The sequence below is a fragment of the Pelobates fuscus genome, chromosome 1, assembly GCF_036172605.1.
Source record: "Pelobates fuscus isolate aPelFus1 chromosome 1, aPelFus1.pri, whole genome shotgun sequence".
NCBI classification, from domain to species: Eukaryota; Metazoa; Chordata; class Amphibia; order Anura; family Pelobatidae; genus Pelobates; species Pelobates fuscus.
Window position 1 is genome coordinate 464,727,164 of NC_086317.1, and position 20,872 is coordinate 464,748,035.

Below are 20,872 nucleotides of genomic sequence, written 5' to 3' on the forward strand. Positions count from 1 at the left end.
TAAGTGGACAGTATGTAAAACCAATAATTATCAAGTTTATTATAAAAGAAAACAAGAGAGGCAAAATCTAGAGGTATACGTTAGTATGCCGAAAATATACGAACATGGCATATCTACTTTAACCTACTTTAAGAAGACATAAAGAAATATATCCAATTACTCTACACAGAGAGGGGTTCATGCATTCTTACTCTTATCTCGCAAAATTGTTCATAACAATCCGTACCTATCTTTTAAAAGTCTGTATTTTTATTTTTAAAGCAGGTTATTCAGGCTTATGATAGTTAATATGGACATTTAAACACACACATATATATATATATATTTTTTTTTCTTTTTAAATATCCATATTAACTATCATAAGCCTGAATATCCTGCTTTAAAAATAAATATATATATACAGGGCCGTCTATAATATGATTAGGACCCTGGGCAATGCATTTTCTTGGGCCCCCTGGGCCCTGCCCCTCCTATCCCTCCCCCCCAATTACGCCCAATGCGCAATCACACTAACAGACGTACTGGCACAGACAGACACAGACAGACATTAAAACATTCACAGATACACACTGACACACAAATATATACTGACAGACATACTGACACACACACACACACACAGACATACATACACACAGACACATACACTGGCAGACATACTGTCACATATACTGACACATACACTGACAGACGTATTGACACATACACTGACAGACGTATTGACACACACACAGGCATACTGACACACACACAGGCATACTGACATACACATAGACAGACGTACTTGCACATACACACAGACAGACATTAAAACATTCACAGATACATACTGACACACACATACACTGGCACACAAATATATACTGGCAGACATACTGACACACACAGACATACATACATACACACACAGGCACATACACTGACAGATATACAGACATACATACACACACACAGACATACATACACACACACAGACATACATACATACACACACACACAGACATACATACACACACACACACACACAGACACATACACTGACAGATGTATTGACACACACACACACAGACATACATACACACACACAGACATACATACATACACACACACACAGACATACATACACACACACACACACAGACACATACACTGACAGATGTATTGACACACACACACACAGACATACATACACACACACACAGACACATACACTGACAGATGTATTGACACACACACAGACAGACAGACATACACACACAGACACATACACTGACAGATATACTGACACACACACAGACACATACACTGACAGAAGTATTGACACACACACACAGGCATACTGACATACACATAGACAGACATACTGACACACACAGGCCTACTGACATACACACACACATACATAGACAGACATACTGAGACACACAGACATACTTACACACAAGCATACATTTAGCCACCCTCCAGGTTCTTACCTTTTCCTGGAGGGTGGTTTCCCTGGGGTCCAGTGGCAGGCTGAGGCAGATGGGAGTTCTCATCTGGAACTCCCCTCCGTGCCATTCTCCTCCCGCGCGGCACTTCCTCCCAGCCGGTACAGGAAGGGGCCCGGTCGCGCTGTTTAAGCGTCACAGCGCCAGACCGGGCCCCTGCTCACACATGCTCTCCGGGTGGCCCTTAGTGCATGAGCCACCCGGGGGAGCCTCCTCAGCGTGCGGGCCGGTGCGGCTCTGTGCAGCCGCACCGCCGGGTCCAAGGGGGGCTGCGCAAATTGCGGGGCCCACGGGGCAGCTGCTCTGGGCCCCCCAGGAGCAACTGGGCCCGGGGCAGCTGCCCCGTTTGCCCCGCGTTAAAGACGGCCCTGTATATATATGATACAAGGAGAAAATTGGACTTCCACTTTGGAGCCAGAAAAGATTGTGTCCCTTTCTGTAGCAGTATTGGAGGTTATGTGTGACTGGTTGACAGTTATGGACTTTACATACATTGCAATATAACAGTTTCCCTTTAAATGCCTGCAGTAATGTTCTTGAGTGAATTCAGAGTTCCCAGGCATGAATCAAGCAACTTAAACACAAGCACTGATGTGTCAGCCTATACCCAAACCCTCTGTGCACATGGGATCTGAGAAGGGGATCGTTAAACAGTTAAAGTCACCAAATCAACTTTAGCTTAATAAAGCAGTTTGGGAGTGCAAAAAAAACAACAATGTTATTTTAGTGTATAGATCATGCCCCTGCAGTCTCACTGCTCAATTCTCTGCCATTTAGGAGTTAAATTGCTTTTGTTTCTGTTTATGCCGCCCTTGTCACACCTCCCCTGTCTGTGACTGATACCGCCTGCATGATAATAAAATGGTTTTATTTTCAATCAGACATCAACTTAGAAAAAGAACATTGCTTTAGAAGTGTTGATCTCCTGCTCTGTAAATTGAACTTTAATCACAGGCAGGAGGCTCCTGCACTGTCCAGAAGACCATTAATAGAGCAGAAGATAAGAAACTCAACCAGACTGTGCAATACAGGAACCTAAAATATCTAGCTTCCTTCTCAGGAAGATTTTAGGAATGCTGTGCAAGTGACATGCAGGGAGGTGTGACTAGGGCTATATAAACAAAGTGATTTAACTCCTAAACGGCAGAGAATGGAGCAGTGAGATTGCAGGGGTATGTTCGATACACTAACACTGCTTACCTAAAATAACATTGTTTTAATGCCTATAGTGTCCCTTTAATCCAGTGAAATGATTAAGCCACAGCAGGCTCATTCGCTTGATGATGGAATAAATTAGCATCAAGATTTCACAAGTGTTGCTTGGTCATTCCATTGTTTGGACTTTGCGGTCTATGGCTTGAAAAACATTGAGAAAACCAGCAAATGGAACACACCATAACCAAAACAAGTAAAATCATAAATAAATGTGAAAAAATAAAATACTGATTCATCTAAAATGTCCTCACCTCATACTGTCTGATTTCCGGCTCATGCATTGGTGTAGGAACAGGTAGTCTTGGGGGGCACTGGTAGACAAGGTGGTCTGGTGCATGTGGTTGGACTGTGGCTCGAATGTGAACAGAGTGGGCTGACTGGAGTGAGAAGGTGCTGAAGACTTTCGTTCCCTGAGCAGGAGATGTGTGGAACTGCTAAACTCTGCTGGCGATGACCTGGGACCATGGTTCATAGTTGAAATATTTCGTAAGGAATCTGCAAGGAAAACGAGTAGAACCAGTCAATGCATTGGGTATCATTGCAGCTCCATATTTACCAACCCTGCTCTCGCCCAGATTATAAAAAGGCAACAAAACAGTTAACATTGAGGTGAATCTACTGTACATGAACTCAAATACACTGCAAAACACTTCAGGCTGGTCTTACCACACTCCTTTTGTTTTATGCATTATATATAGAGATGTGAGGTAGAGGTTACTCTGAGAGGCGACAAGCTTTCCTGAAGAGTTGGGTTTTAAGGGACTTCTTAAAGGATTGAAGACTAGGGGTGAGTCTGATGGTGGTAGGCAGGCTATTCCATAGGAAGGGAGCCGCCCGCTTGAAGTCCTGCAAGCGTGAGTTGGCTGTGATACAGACAATCGTGATGTATACATAACTTGTAAACCTTTTCCCACAAATATTTTTTATGGGCAAAGTAAGAGTTACTTTGAGTTGTAGCTCGGTTGTTCGCATTCTACTGTAAAAATTATTACGGAGAGTGTTACGGAGAGACTCCATAAAGCAAAAGTACGTGAGCTAGAGTTACAAGTAGTGTTAAACTTGGATATCTTTATAACGCTAATATTGACCTGAATTCTACAGAGTAGATTTATCAAGTGAAAACACGCGCGCTTTTGATATTTTTGGGTTGAAATAGCTAAACGTTGATCAATCTTTCTTATTTTGCACTTCGTCCCAGAATCCTTTCCCTTCTCTGTTATAAACTGGAAAGACAACAATGTATATATACAAATGCTGAGCAATCAGATCCATGCGGGTTAATGCTATGATCTGAGTTAATGTTATGTTATGTGTGAGATAGATCGATAGAATATATGTTGAGCAATGTCTACTAAAAACTTAACTTTTATTTCATGCTAAATAAATGTATGGGGAAGCTTAAAGGGACACTATAGTCACCCAGACCACTTCAGCTCAATGAACTGGTCTGGGTGCCAGGTCCCTCAGGTTTTAACCCTTCAGATGCAAACATAGCAGTTTCAGAGAAACTGCTATGTTTACATTTGGGGTTAAGCCAGCCTCTAGCAGCCACTAGAGGCGCATCTGCAATGCTGGAGGCACATTTCGCCTCCATCACGCAGAGGGTCCATAGGAAAGCATTGAGAAATGCTTTCCTATGGACACTTTGAATGCGCGCGGGAGGGGGACCCTGACGGCTTTGTTTTCCTGACACTATAGTGATCCTTTAATATTTATTGAGTTTTAGTAAATTGGAAGCCTTATTAGAATCACCAGCTATAGTTATGCATAATAATTCCTGATTTATTAACATTGATTAAAACTATAAGTGTATCGGAGTATCCATAATGATAACTAAATTCCCTTTCAATGCGAACATCTGAAAGTATGGAGAGGTTAACTAATAGTGAGGACCGGATGCCTTAATCCCATATAGATAATCTCTTGAAATAGTAATTCGGGGTCATAGTACGCTCAATATTATATTGTGTAAATACACTAACCATGAACAAAGAACGGGGAGGACGTATAGAAATAAAGTTATAAATAGAAAATAGTAATGATAACATCATTACCAATGCAAGGCCTGAAGAGGTCGCCAGAACTCCCAATTCAGAATGTTTACTAATTAGTGTAGTACACTTTTCTAGTCACTAGGAGTCACTACATCGAACATATATAATTTACATACTAAGATCAAGGCTTATAATGGTCCAACAAAAAAACAAACCAAAAGAAACAGGGAAAATACATAATAAAACCGTCATCTAAGTGCATTTACAAATTTAACAAAACATCCATTCACGAAGTGAACATGTACATAGACTAGAGTGCTGTTATGACTGTTCCCTGCAAGTCCTTAGCAGGAAAGTGAGGAAAGTATAAATATTCCTACTTATTGACCAGCCAAAGAGCACGAAATTGTTGGTGTGCCAAAATACTACAGAGTACAAAAAAAAAAAAAAAAAGGGAGAGGGGGAAATCGCACTTGAAACACGTTCCACTTGATATGCTGGGATCATCAGAAGTACCTCCATGACTAAAAGTCAATATTTAGCTTCCCCGTACATTTATTTAGCATGAAATAAAATATATGATTTAGTAGATATATATATCCTTTTTTTTTGGTTTAGTCACAGTTAAGGGTTTAGTCCCATTTTAATGGTGCGGATTCCATGCGGTTATTTTAGATGTGTCTTGAAACACTTACTGGGTTGCAATTGCGCTTCTTCCGTTGCAAGCATTTTCTACAGTCTCTCTGTTGTATTCAAAGTGCACATGAAATGAATTTTAGATGCTTTATGCATCCCCTTGATATGGAATCACAGCTTCCCGGATGTAATTTAGAAATTAAAGAACTAATCGCTGCACTGATTCAAAACACTTCTCTAGTACCTGAAGGCAATGAATCCGTGGTGTAAGGAGAGGACGCAGGTGGGACCTCTGCTGTGAGTTCGGGGAGGAAACCAGAAATTAGATGCTAAATTACTGTGCTGGAGATCACAGACGCACAATGGAATAACAATGGATCCCAAACCAGATAGTGCAGTTATCGTCTGCAAGAGTCGGAACCCTGTGCTTAGTGTGAGCTATCTAAAATGTGGCATCTGTCTTGAAGATCACTTTCAGCGGGACAGATATCCATCTAAAACGTGTTCTTTTGGTTTTAGATTTGTTTCAAAGAATTACATTACATATTTGGGGAAAAAAAACGTATGTTGCTTGTGATGTACATTCTGAATTCTAATCTCACTAGCCCAAAAGCACAAACCATCCAATAACCGCTAAGGTTTTGTAGGCCGAGTTGTGAACGTAAACAAATCCCTGAATTCATTTTATCAACACAATTAATATCTTAGAATAGTGTACATAGCATAAAGTAATATACTGCCCTTAAAGCATCTTGTCCTGCTAAGTTGCATTATTGACATATGCTACGTTGATTTGTTGGTTGGTTACCAATAAACAGTTGTTTAATATTTTATTCATTTTGTGGTGGTTTTATTTTTACAAACTTATATTATTTTAACCGTTCAAAAGGCCAAAGTGAGGCACACATCATTTAGTGCCTAGGCGCAATTAGTGGGTGAAGCCTTAAAACTTGGATATTAAGAATCTTTATGCCCCCCCTTGATAGATAATTACACAGAGAACAAGAAATTTATTTTATATAAAAAAAAATAAAAAAATAATCAGAAACATTTAGTTTTAATAGACACTATAGTCACCAGAACAACTACAGCTTAATGTAGAAGAGATGCTGATTGGCTCAGCCGACGTTTGGCCACACCCCATCCCGCCTCCTTGCCGATTTCAGCCAAGGAGGTGGATCAGGGCAGCGCCAGCGCTGTCAGACCAACGCGGTTCTGGAATTAAAGTGAGTTTTCCTACCTTTTAAGGGGGTTGGTTTTAACACTACGGGGTCAGGAATACATGTTCCTTTAACCCCTTAAGGACCAAACTTCTGGAATAACAGGGAATCATGACATGTGTCCTTAAGGGGTTAATGTAATATTGCTGTGAGTGTTTTTGCTATGGAACTCTGTAATAAAGTAATAAAAACGGCATGTGATTACTGTGAGTTTTATTGTCATGGACATCTGTGATACACGTATACACATCACAGGTTAGAATTAGGAATTAACTCAAATCTGAATTTTCATGAAATTAAATTTGAATTGAAAAATGGAGGCAAACTCTCTCATCTGGAAAAATTCTCTCACTCAAGTATAGTCACAACCCTTTCTGTCATTCTGATTTCATTTGCAATAATTTGGAGTTTAGAAGTTTTAACCTGGAACTAAGTGAAACTCTCATTCACACTGCAAGTCACTGAGTTCTATTGCTGTAGATCTTTCTAAAATACTTGTACATACTACACATCACTGTGCATTTAGCATTTTGAGGTCCCGGCAGAACAGAACTTTTGGCCTGTCCAAACTTTTGACTTGCTGCTATGGTTATGGCAGTGGCGTACATACCAGGGTCGCAGGGGTCGCGGCTGCGACCGGGCCCGGCCCACCAGAGGGCCCGGCCGCCCTGCGACCTGGTATGTACCCACTGTGGCCAGCCTCTTCCCCTGGGGGGCCCAGGAGCCGGCCACCTCAGGGCCCCCAGAGGCTGGCCGTGGTATGACCGGGCTGGCGGGCGCACGAGGGAGCACTTTCCCCTGAGTGCTCCCTCGCGCACCGCACTGATACCGGAGCCGGAAGATGACGTCATCTTCCGGCTCCGGTATCAGTACGCGGCGCGCGAGGGAGCTGAAGAGGGAGCACCCAGAGAAAAGTGCTCCCTCGTGCGCCCGCCAGCCAGTTAACCCGCCCAGCAGCACCACCACCACTGGACCCCAGGGAATCCCCTCAGCACTTCTAAAGGTAGGGAGGTTGAGGGGATTAAATAAAAAAAAAAAAAGTGAGTGTGAGTGTGTGTGAGTGAGTGTGTGTGTGTGTGTGTGTTAGTGAGTGTGTGTGTTAGTGAGTGTGTGTGTGTGTGTTAGTGAGTGTGTGTGTGTGTGTTAGTGAGTGTGTGTGTGTGTTAGTGAGTGTGTGTGTGTGTTAGTGAGTGTGTGTGTTAGTGTGTTAGAGAGTGTGTGTGTTAGTGTGTTAGAGAGTGTGTGTGTCTGTTAGTGTTATAGTGTGTGTGTGTTAGAGTGTGTGTGTGTCTGTTAGTTTTAGTGAGTGTGTGTGTTAGTGTGTGTCTGTTAGTGAGTGTGTGTTTTGTGAGTGAGTGTGTATGTCTGTCACTGAGTGTGTGTGTCTGTTAGCTAGTGTGTATGCGTCTGTTCATGAGAGTGTGTATGTCTTAAGCACTTACCTTTCTCCAGCGCCGGACACCCTTGGCGCTGGGGATCTCTCCGCCACTCAGCTCCGAATGCGCATGCAAACCGCCCATAGGAAAGCATTACTCAATGCTTTCCTATGGACGTTCAGCGTCTTCTCACTGTGATTTTCACAGTGAGAATCGCAGAAGCTCCTCTAGCGGCTGTCAATGAGACAGCCACTAGAGGCTGGATTAACCCTCAGTGAAACATAGCAGTTTTTCTGAAACTGCTATGTTTTCAGCTGCAGGGTTAAAACTAGAGGGACCTGGCACCCAGACCACTTCATTGAGCTGATGTGATCTGGGTGTCCGTAGTGGTCCTTTAAGTGTATGTCTATCTGCATGCACTGGCGTACATACTGCGGTCGCAGTGGTCACAGCCCTGTGACCCCTCTGACCAGGTGCCCACCGCGAGTTTGCGCAGAGTAAGCGCGCGGGGGGGAGTGAGGGGGGGGGGCACGGATCAGTTTTCGCACCGGGGCCCCATGGGTTGTGTGTACGCCACTGGGTTATGGTGCAAGGAATGTCTAGGTGCCATCATTTGATAATGGGGAAAACCATTTCACAAGAGTTTGCCATCTTACCTGGGTCCCACATATCCTTCCCGGCTCTTATCTAGCTGCCTGAATGACATCCAGATTCTGCAGACCTTCAGTAGCCAAATGTAAATCTCATCGGCCATTCATTGGCTGAGAACGTCAGCTGTGTGAATGAATGACATTCTGTGCATAGAAATTGTTGTGATGCTGGGGGGAGAGGAGGAGGTGGTTCTGGGGGAGAGGAGGAGGAGCTGCTGGAGGGGGGGAGGAGGAGAAGGAGCTGCTGGGGGGGAGAGGAGGAGGAGGTTGGGGGGAGAGGAGGAGGAGGTTCTGGGGGATAGGAGGAGGAGCTGCTGGGGGGGGAGAGGAGAAGGAGCTGCTGGGGGAGAGAGGAGAAGGAGCTGCTGGGGGAGAGAGGAGGAGGAGCTGCTGGGGGAGAGAGGAGGAGGAGCTGCTGGGGAGAGAGGAGGAGGAGCTGCTGGGGGATAGGAGGAGGTGGTTCTGGGGGATAGGAGGAGGAGCTGCTGGGGGGGAGAGGAGAAGGAGCTGCTGGGGGAGAGAGGAGAAGGAGCTGCTGGGGGAGAGGAGGAGGTGGTTCTGGGGGATAGGAGGAGGAGCTGCTGGGGGGGAGAGGAGAAGGAGCTGCTGGGGGAGAGAGGAGGAGCTGCTGCTGGGGGAGAGAGGAGGAGGAGCTGCTGGGGGAGAGAGGAGGAGCTGCTGCTGGGGGAGAGAGGAGGAGGAGCTGCTGGGGGAGAGAGGAGGAGGAGCTGCTGGGGGAGAGAGGAGGAGGAGCTGCTGGGGGGGAGAGGAGGAAGAGCTGCTGGGGGGGAGAGGAGAAGGTGCTGCTGGGGGGAGAGGAGAAGGAGCTGCTGGGGGGAGAGGAGAAGGAGCTGCTGGGGGGACAGGCGAAGGAGCTGCTGGGGGGAAGAGGAGTAGGTGGTGCTGGGGGGAAGAGGAGGAGGTGGTGCTGGGGGGAAGAGGAGGAGGTGGTGCTGGGGGGGAAGAGGAGGAGGTGGTGCTGGGGGGGGAGAGGAGAAGGAGCTGCAGGGAGGAGAGGAGAAGGAGCTGTTGGGGGAGAGGAGGAGGTAGTGCTCGGGGGAGAGGAGGAGGTGATGCTGGGGGGAAAAGAGGAGGAGATGCTGGGGGAGAAGAGGAGGAGATGCTGGGGGAGAGGAGGAAAAGATGCTGGGGGAGAAGAGGAGGAGATGCTGGGGGGAGAGGAGGAGGAGGAGATGCTGGGGGGAGAGGAGGAGATGCTGGGGGGAGAGGAGGAGATGCTGGGGGGAGAGGAGGAGGAGATGCTGGGGGAGAGGAGGAGGAGATGATGGGGGGAGAGGCGGAGAAGATGCTGGGAGAGAGGAGGAGGAGATGCTGGGAGAGAGGAGGAGGAGATGCTGGGAGAGAGGAGGAGGAGATGCTGGGAGAGAGGAGGAGGAGATGCTGGGAGAGAGGAGGAGGAGATGCTGGGAGAGAGGAGGAGGAGATGCTCGGGGGAGAGGAGGAGGAGATGCTCGGGGGAGAAGAGGAGGAAGAGATGCTGGGTGGGTGAGGATGAAGAGATGCTGGTGGGAGAGGAGTAGGAGATAGATAACTATTACAAAAAGCTGTCGTTGATGCTAAAGGGGGCAATACACAGTATTAAGAACTAAGGGAATGCAGACTTTTAAACAGGGGTCATTTCATATTTTCTTTGTTGCCATGTTTTGTTTTATGATTGTGCCATTCTGTTATAACCTATAGTTCAATATGAATCCCATAAGCCATCTAAAATGTGTTTTGCCTCCTCACTCATATTTTCTTTAAACATGATAGATATATTACCAATTTTATAGGGTATGCAACCTTTTGAGCACAACTGAACCTTTCTGGCTTCCAAGGTGACAAGTGATTTCTCCAGTGCACCAACCTGTATTCTAGACTTTTAGTTCACATACGGTAAATTTATTTAGGTGGAATTGCATTGTGTTTTAAACATTTAAATGTTCTATTGTATATGGGACTAAACCATAGTTTCACACCATGGGTTTTAAGGAAATGCATGTGGAATGATTATTCAAACCAGTTTTTTGGTAGGACTGTGGTGAATACTATAAATTTGGCCAAACGCAACAATGAATTCAAACATTTTCACACAATAATGTTACATCAAAGTCATTCTCTAGAAATATCCTGCAGTTAAATTGCTCCTATGTAAAATAATTCCCTCTGCTTCCGCACAACACGTCACTGAAATCTTCCAAGAAAAACAGACCATTATCCTTTCAATGTAAACATAATTCACTGGACTCCCAGTATTGAATAAGCTTCTTATAATACGAAGAACAGGGCTTTTTCGAAATATAATACCCTGCATTGGAAACAATACCCTATATACGAAAGTGGTGGATTACGGCAGAGAAAGGGGTGGGGTAGAAGTACGCAGGAGAAGGGAACACTGCCAAGTCCGTTCATCCTGACCCCAACAATCATATGTCTGAGTTATTTTTGGAAGAATCGATTCTTTGAAGGGCAATGAAGGAGAGCTTGTACATTTATTTTTCATGCCGAGACACACACACACAGGGCCAAGTAGATTTTCTGGCAAATTCCCACGGGTAGCACAAAATTGTTATTTACCAACTATCAAAATCCTTGCCAATTCTCGTCTACTCCTGTGTTAAATTTCCAGCGTTACCTATGGCCTCTCTACGTTCCTTATTTTAGCACAAACTATCCTTTTAAGCTTCAGATTTCAATTCGCCTCCAAGCCTTTGTATAAAGTCCAACTCCTTACACTTCTTCACATTTAACACAATCTCTTCACGAAATGGTTCAGTAGTAGCCAAAGGTTCTCGCTCTAGTCCTTGCCCATCTGCTTGAAAAAGCTTGCAGAAGGTCATTATTCGAGTCGCTCAATACACTGGATTGACACGCCAGTATTGGCTACAAGGTATCTTCAAACTGTAACACAATATCTTTCATAAAAATTTAAGTCAATTGGTATTTGTCTACAATAAGTCAGGGTACCAGTCAAGTTAAAGAACTGTATCTAGAGGCAAATGTTCAGCAGGGGGCGGTCCATTATGTTTTGTGTATAAATAAAGCACGAAAAACAGAAAGTAAAAATATAATTTCTATAAGTCTCAAGACTGCGATACTAGGACACATCCAAGATAAGCATAATTTACTCATCGGGGCGGTGAACGAGGGCAGGTTTTGTATGTATCTACTGTGGCATAGAAGATAGTTCTAGTTAACCGTTTTTATGAAAGAAAACAGTCAAGCGGAGTCATGAATTCTAATAAAAGGCCAGTTTTACATCCACCCCTGCGAGAAGCCCCATTTAACCCCTTGAGGACGCAGGACGGTTCAGGACCGTCATCGGCATTTTTGCGTTGCCGACCGACGACGGTCCTGAACCGTCCTAAATTTAAAATGTACTTACCCGATCGCCGTCGTTCCCCCGGCGGCGATCGGCGGTGCTCCCGGTGTGGGGAGACTGCCTGCAGCCCAGACAGTCTCCCCATGGCGGTTTAGGACCCCTGGGGCCATGTGATCGCCCAACAGGGCGACCACATGGTCACAATAGGTGTCCTAGACTCTGCCTGCAGGGGGACTGTCTGTGCTGACAGGCAGTCTCCCTGCTGCTGTAAAATCATAAAAAAAATTAAAGTTATAGTTAATAAAAAAAATATATATTATTATATATGTGTATATATATGATATATAGACATATATTATACCTATATAATATATGTCTATATATCATATATATAATGTCATGCTAAGTGTATTTTTATATTAATATGTACATATATTAATATAAAAATACACTTATAATTAATTTGCACACGTATATATATAATATATATAATAACTATATATATTGTATATATATATTATTATAAAATACGAATAATAAATAATTTAAATTAAATTAAAAATAATAATAAAAAATTGAAAAAAAAATATATATCTATACGAAATTTTATTCTAACTGTATTTTGATATTAATATATATATATTTATATCAAAATACACTTAGAATGAAATTGTATATATATATATGTATATTTAAATAAATAAAAAGAATGCAAACTATTCATATGTCGATATACAAAATTACATAAATAATTATATAAATATACACGTAGACTTCAAATATATAAATATGCATATATATTTAAATTCTACGTGCGTATTTAGGTAATATTTTGACATAATTAAGTTATTTTATTGATTGCAATTTAAGGGGCCTGCCGGCCAACCCAGGCCGAAAGACCAGAGAATTTAATTTGCTATCACTGTATTTTACCCTGTAACGTTCTACGACACCCTAAAACATGTACATGGGGGGTACTGTTTTACTCGGGAGACTTCGCTGAACACAAATATTAGTGATTCAAAACAGTAAAACATATCACAGCGATGATATTGTCAGTGAAAGTGACTTTTTTTGCATTTTTCACACACAAACAGCACTTTTACTGATGATATAATTGTTGTGATACATTTTCCAGTTTTGAAACACTAATATTTGTGTTTAGCAAAGTCTCCTGAGTAGAACAGGACCCCCCATGTACAGGTTTTATAGCGTTTTTGAAAGTTACAGCGTCAAATATATAGGTCAAATATTTTTACATTGAAAATGGCCAGGTTGGTTACGTTGCCTTTGAGAGCATATGGTAGCCCAGGAATGAGAATTACCCCATGATGGCATACCATTTGCAAAAGAAGACAACCCAAGGTATTGCAAATGGGGTAAGTCCAGCCGTTTTTAGTAACCACTTAGTCACAAACACTGGCCAAAATTAGCGTTCAATTTAGTTTTTTACTTTTTTCACACACAAACAAATATGAACGCTAACTTTGGCCAGTGTTTGCGACTAAGTGGCTACTAAAAAAGTCTGGACATACCCCATATTGAATACCCTGGGTTGTCTACTTTTAAAAAAATATGTACATGTGGGGTGTTATTTAGCAATTTATGACAGATAATAGTGTTACAATGTCACTATTGATACATTTTAAAAATGTATGTTTTGAAACCGCAATATCCTACTTGTACTTATAGCCCTATAACATGCAAAAAAAAAGCAAAAAGCATGTAAACACTGGGTATTTTTGAACTCAGGACAACATTTTGAATCTATTTAGCAGTTTTTTTCATTCGCTTTTGTAGATGAGTAAAAGATTTTTCACATAAAATTCAAAAAACGTGTATTTTTTTCAATTTTTCATCATATTTTTTCATTTTTTTTAAATTAAATTAGATGAGATTATATAAATAATGGTATGTAAAGAAAGCCCCTTTTGTCCTGAAAAAAACAATATATAATTTGTATGGGAACAGTAAATGAGAGAGCGGAAAATTACAGCTAAACACAAACACCACAAAAGTGTCAAAAAGATGCCTGGTCGCAAATGTACAACATCGCAAAAAAAGTCCAGTCCTTAAGGGGTTAATTTAAAGACTGTAGTTTAACCCCTTAAGGACCAAACTTCTGGAATAAAAGGGAATTATGACATGTCACACATGTCATGTGTCTTTAAGGGGTTAAAGGTACAGACTGAGAATCAGAAGCTATTCTACCGGATTTCCTTTATCTTAGTTACTACATTATTAATTTACTATAACAATGTTACTTGTTGTATCTGTAGTTTACTACTGTATGATTTTGTACTTTCAGCTACATGTAATTATTAATAATCTGGCTGATCGTATTTTGGTTGGCAAATATTGTAATTTTATCAGACAAATGGCTGTTGTCACTAACCGTATCTCCAGAGCAGAGCAGTGACAAAAGGGGACTTTTCTGGATGAATAGTCCAGTTAACCTTAGCTTTTTCATTTGAGGGGTGCTTGGCGTAGATAGGTTAAAACCTAATATTGGCTCTAATACTGGAATATTCCTTCAAAGCAAAACTTTCTTATATAATGTATATATATATGTATATATATATATATATATATATATATATATTTGTGCTCGGAATTTAAATACGTAATGGATAGTAACTGTGAGCAAAGTTGGTTGTGGTGTGCCGAAACCAACGTACGAGTGGGCCTGTAAATAAAAGAGGGCCCACCAAGGAGAATGTAATTATAACAGGGTGTAGGTGGGTGGGAACAATCAGCTGAAAGGCAGAGGTGAGTAGGGGCTGGGAGTTTAAGTAGGGGACTTACTCCTCCCACAAATTCAGGCCTCCACAAGTTCAGGCCTTTTAACTTGTGCTCGGAATTTAAATACGTAATGGATAGTAACTGTGAGCAAAGTTGGTTGTGGTGTGCCGAAACCAACGTACGAGTGGGCCTGTAAATAAAAGAGGGCAAAAAGATAAATTCGAGAAATACACACTTTATTGCATTTTTTACAAAACCAAGTTGCTGAAAGCTTGGCGAAGCTCTTTCTCCGGCTGTGGAATATATGCAGTATATATGGAGGATTTCCACCGCCCCAGTCTCTTGATGATATGGACCGGTGTGTTAGTGCTAGAGGCTGCTCCTATACGGAAGGAGTGCCTAGAGAATGCAATCGGGTTGTGTCCGAGCTTAGATAACAGAATTCTGATATGAACCATCAATTTTGCTGTGGTTAACGGGTGCCCTTGTAGTGTTAAGAGCGGAGAGTCCAGTAGGTGACCGTGCAGAGTTCACCGTAGGTGGTCTAGTACTTTTACCGGACACCAGGCATTATCAGTAGGGAAGAGAGGAATTATAGTAGGGTGTAGTGACCGGTTGGTTTTAGTTGTAGGGATCGAAAGTTGGTAGTGATCTTAGTGAGGTGTGATATTTTAAGTCTTAGCTTCGTATCTCCTTGACAAATTACGGTGAACTCTCTAGGTCTGAGAAAACCGTAGAAAGCGAGATATAAAGCAGATTTGATCACCGTATTTGTGCCGATGTCGAATGGGGCTGTGTCAAGGAGATTGCTAAGTGACCTGAAGATAGGCCCATCTATAGGTAATCTAATGGTAGAGAGTGGAGGTGAAACCTTTGATATTCCTTTCAAAACCTTTTTGACGGGGTATGAAGACAGGAAAGGTGTGTTGTTAGGAAAAAAAGGTGAGGCTGTGGTGCTGGACCCCCGTGAGATATAGTTTAATGGTGTTGTGAGATAGTTTAAGGTGTAGGTGGAAAAAAGAGGCAAAAGCCACCATGGTTTGAATAGAGAAGTCACCTTGTAAACCGAACTCTGCTGTGAATTTATTAAATATATTAAGAGCCCTATTGTAAGTGATAGCCGTGTTTGGTGATAATGCTTGGTGAGTGAGAGCTCTAGCGCGGTTCAAGAGTGTGCTTAATCCAGGATTAGATCGTGGAACCGTGGTGTCCTGATGGTTGTAGGTGAGCCGTTGGCAGTGCCTGAGAAAATGCCTGAAATTGACAACGAAAAAGAGCGTCAGCGGCCGTGTTGTGAATACCCGGGATGTGAAAACAAACTAAGTGAAACTGGCCGGATGCTGCCAACCAGGTCAGCTTGCGAATCAGCCGCATGATGGTCAGGGAAGATGATCGCCCTTTCTTCACGATTTCGCAAGCTGCCGAGTTATCAGAGTAGCATTTGACTGCCTTGCCAGACCAGAGATGACCCCAGGTGTGTGCGGCCGCCACAATGGGATAAATTTCAAATAGTGCTGAGGTCTCTCTGAATCCTGGCAAGGCATCCGAATCAGTGGGCCAATGGCCCCTGAACCAGTGGTTCCCAAAAATGGCTGCAAAACCGGTATTGGCTGCTGCGTCTGTGTGGATGATGGGTGAAGAGGTGGAGAGAGGGGGAATAAACATGGAGATTCCATTCCAGTCCTTCAAAAACGTCCCCCACATAGCTAAGTCAGCCTTGGTGTGGGGGTCCAAAGAAACTGTGCCAGAGTCCGGAACTCCGTGCAGCAGGCAAAGGAGTCTGGATATGAAAGACCTTCCCTGCGGAATGATGCGCATTGCAAAGTTCAGGGATCCGAGAAGGGACTGAAGTTATTTTCTAGTGCAAACATCATTCCGCAGGAACAAGTCATCTCCCCTCTCAAACGTGACAGTTTGTCGTGGGGGAGGCTAGCTCTGAGGTTAACCGAGTCCAGTTCTATCCCCAAAAAGGTCAATTTAGTTGTGGGGCCTATAGTTTTGGCTGTGGACAAAGGGACTCCAAGTGTGGAAAATAGTGCAGTAGTGCTTCTGATTGCTGTGGGTGAAGGTGACCCTGGCTCTATTAGTAAAAAGTCGTCGAGGTAGTGGATAACGGAGTGACACCTGGTGACGTTCAGAAGCAGCCAGCATAGTGACTCTGCGAAAATGTCGAACAGTTTGGGGCTGCTTCGAGAACCGAAAGTGAGTCGTGTAGAGAAGTAATATTTCCCTCGCCATTTAACACCGTGTAAGTGCCAGAGTGAGGGGTGCATGGGTAGTAATTTAAACGTTTGTGATGTCCGTTTTGCTAAGCCAGGGTCGATTACCAGATGATATGATGGACTGTATGGCGTCGTCGATGGTTACGTACTGAAGTGAGAATTCGTCTGCTGGAATGAGTGCGGTGCCGATAAATCAATAATTAGACGTTTTTTTTTTTTTTGTTTTTTTTTGGAATATTTGTGAATAGCAATACCAATGGGGTTAGTGCACCAGGAGGAGAATGGTGAAGAGGTGAAGGGGCCGATCATGAAACCGTTGGTGATTTCAGAGGCAATGAGAGTGTCTATGGAGACTGGGTCTAAACGTGCTGACTGGAGATTAGGGCATTCTAGTGTACCTGGGGGAATGGCTACAATACCCGTGAGAAACCCTTTAGTGAACCCTGTGGTGAGATAATCCACCAGATGATTAAGCCTGGGATCCCTTGTCTTGAGCACCACAGAGATATCACCGTAATTGAATGCCTTGTTCTCAAGTACATCCTGTGAGGCTATGAGCAAGGACACCAGACACACATCCTTCCCGTCTAGGATATCTTTCCTGATAGAGTCAGGGACGGAGTGTGCTGGTGACTCAAATGGTGTAATGGCTGTGCCCGGTGCTGGAGGGGGGAGTATAGGAGGGCATGTTGGTATAGTAGGTACAGCCTTGAAAGCGACTGGGACTACCGTGGTAGTACCTGGGGAGGAGATGGCGCTTTCCACCTTAGATAGCCTGCTATTGAGGGTCTGTAGATTGGCCAAGATCTCTGCCAGGGTATCCTGGGTGGCCGTGCTGTTGCTTGGTGGTTGTCCTTGAGAGCTAGTCCCTGGCCTGGGCTCGGGGGCTTGGTGAGTAAGTAGCCTATAAAGTTCAGCCTTCCTAGCTGTGGCCGGAAAGGGGATTCCCCTGAGCCTAAGCTCGGCCGTAATTTTGGGAATAGTCCATGCTCTCAAGGACGTGGGGATTGAAAGAGTGAGTGATTCGCCTGGAGACCCGGGTCTGGTAGGCGTGAATGGAGTTTCTTCTGTCAATTCTTTGGTTGGAATAGGTTCTTGGGACATTCTAAAAGGAATGATTATGTGAAAGATATATTAGAAGGGGCGTAAGGTAAGTAGGCGGGGTATGTGGGTTGGAGTAAATGGAAGAACTGGACTGTAATGCTAGATGCCAAAGCGAAGAGTTTAACTGTTGAATGTTTGGATAGGTGAGGCCCTGCTAATGCCAAGTGGCGGTGAGAGGCTCTACCTATGATTTGGCTTATGACGTAGTTGCCACAGACGTGGTGGCGGGATGTTGGCCTCTCGGTGACAGTAGAGAGAAATCAAAACGTGTGGCCGTGACAGGTGAGGCCCTGACTAGCGCCCTGTAGTAGGGCATGCGAGGCTTGTAACTATGATTTGGGCGTGGGGCCGTACCTCCGTGTTGAGGTGGGGGGGGATGGAAGGCCTCGTTGGGACGGGATTTCAGATAGGGTGCGCTAAGGCATTAGCCTAGACCCTGTAGCCAGTTCGATTGTATATTTAAGGATAAGGTGAGAGGACTGGAATGTTGTGTAGATACTAACCTTGACTTCTTGCGAATGGTATCTGGAACCTTCTGGTGGTAATAAGTGTGGTAAGTCTCGTCTTATGCTGTCCTTGAGGAAGAGTCCTGAGGCTTTAAGACAGATGTTGACGTATTTATGCGTATCGTGGTGGCGTATGATTTGAATTGGGAGTAGGTTGTTTGTTAGGGGCGCAATGTGAGATCCTGCATTGAGAGATCTGGAAGGTTTAAGTGTGTGACTGGGCTGAAATAGATATTTGTGAGAAGGCTGGATGAGGCCTTGGGGTGACGATTGGACGTATTTGGGTATAGACGTAAGTACCTGAAGGTATGGCTGAGTACCGGGTCAGGTTTTGGTGTTTACCGGAGCCTGATGGCTGTATGATCGTATGTCTGAGTAGAAATAATAGTAAAGAATTAACGTACCGTGGGCGTAAGCCTGTGGAAAAGTAGTAATGAACTTGAGACCGTGATAGGTTTTATATGAGGTGTAGTAACAAACGAGTTGTGAACTATACCTCGGTTTGACATAAAGAAATTACGTTATGCGAAACGGTTTAACTGTGTAGAACCGGGGGAAGCCTAGAATAATACTGGAGCTAAGGGTTAACCGAAGAAAAATTCCATAGTTAACGACAGGTGTGGAGGTAAGTAATAAAACCCAATATGTAAACATTTTAGGCCTATGGCTTTATAATGCAAAGTGATAAAATACAATACCTGTTCCTGTAATAAAAGACCTTGAAATAAACAACTTTAGCGCAGAAAAAGCGAGAAACCGATGCAGTCTGTAAAGCCAAAAATATGTGACAGCGTGATTATATGGAAAATGAATAGTACAGACGTTTATGTGCCAGATATTGTGTTTATAAACAGTATTTATTAGTATATGTGACAAAATAAAGTGTTTAATAGGTAAATATGTGTTGTGGCAAGGTCAGAGAGGCTTTCTGTTAGTAATAGATTGGAGTGCTCTCTATTCCCAGCATGATGGGGTTAATTGGTGGGAGTCACCCCTTGAATGTTATATACCAGGTGAGTGTAATTAACCAGCACTAGGGTTTTAAAAGGTTAGCCTCTGAAGACAGAGAGTCTAACAGCTGGGAGAGAGGAGGCAGTTAAGCCTGAGACAAAGGTACTGTGTGAAACCTGCTTAAAGTGCTGTATTTCATTTTGTTTAAAACTGGGAACTAGATTAGCTGGCCAGTTGGATAGTTAGTAATACTGTTTAGTAAGTCTCCAAGTTGGAGTAGGATTTATTTTCTTTTTGTTTTATTTTGTGGGAGAGCACAACCTTGTATATATTGTGGAAAGTGACAATAAACTGTGGTGGAATCTCGGTAAAAATAAATTTAGTAGGCCGAGATTACCACGTGGCATGTGTACGTGCATATGCTGACGTATCGATCAGTTGGTTGCACGAGGCAAGATACGATCAGTAGTGTACGGAGCATGTGCAAGAATACAGGATATAGTATTCCCCCTCCTCCATTGTGCTGGACAAGCCATGCGGTCAAACAGGAAGTTAATTCTTATTTGTGTTGATTGGTTAAGAGAATGTGCGGGTGGAGCTTAATATGGGAGGAGTTATATGCCTATATAAGGAGCCTGCACTATTGTCCGGGGCTCAGAACTTGCTGTATTTTGGTGACATTAGTCCCTCTGAGTCCCGATCGGTGATCCAATAAAGAATCTCTTCCTTCCTGAAGAAACCTGTGTCCATCTCTCTGTGCTTGGCTTCCGTCAGTTTCTCCGGTATCATTTGGTGCATTGGCCGGGAAGCTCATCGTTCAACGGTAGCTGAGAGGCAGAGGCGTGAGACGGTCTATCTTTGCCCACGTTCTCTACGGCTGCACCCCTGAACTTCTGCGTGGACCTCCCTTCGTCTCGGCGCCACTGGGCCGTTGTCCAGGAGATCATCGGCCTCTACGTGAGAAGTGCTGGGGTGTCCCCGTCGATGAGTGTGAACTCAGGTTCAGGAACGAGGAGGTAAGATAACTGCTGTTTTAGACGGCAGGACCCACTAGGGGTATACCGATTGTGCGGTAGGCCCAAAGGGGTTTTGAATCTGTGTATCTGCCCCCTCTGTCGGAGGGAAGGAGCGAAGGCGCACCGCTCGATCGAACGCTCTTTAGTCAGACCGTTTGATTTGGTTAGTCAGGCGGGGTTCTGGTGTAAATAGCCCTAGCCGGACACCGGTGTCTTGTCTAGACTAGCGTTCTAGGGTGTATATTACGTTCGCTAGGTCGGAGGGACCGGGAGACTAAGCGGCGCCTGTGTAAATTCGGTTCGCTAGTTCTCATCCTATCTGGGCTAAGTGGGAAGGCGTGTAAATTTGGAACCCACTAGACTTTTGATAGTGCGACTAAGAGGCGCCTGTGTAAATTCGGTTCTCTAGCTCGCTATATATGTGGTGA

At 43.7% G+C, this 20,872-nt stretch overlaps 1 protein-coding gene across 1 annotated transcript in view; it reads right to left on the reverse strand.

Annotated features, from left to right (window-relative positions):
• GAB2 (GRB2 associated binding protein 2) overlaps positions 1 to 20,872 on the reverse strand; it is a 203,183-nt gene that overhangs the window by 16,903 nt on the left and 165,408 nt on the right. The window contains exon 3 of the mRNA XM_063444962.1: positions 2,957 to 3,200. Within this exon, the coding sequence (XP_063301032.1) occupies positions 2,957 to 3,200 (244 nt within the window). The remainder of the gene's footprint in view (positions 1 to 2,956; positions 3,201 to 20,872) is intronic.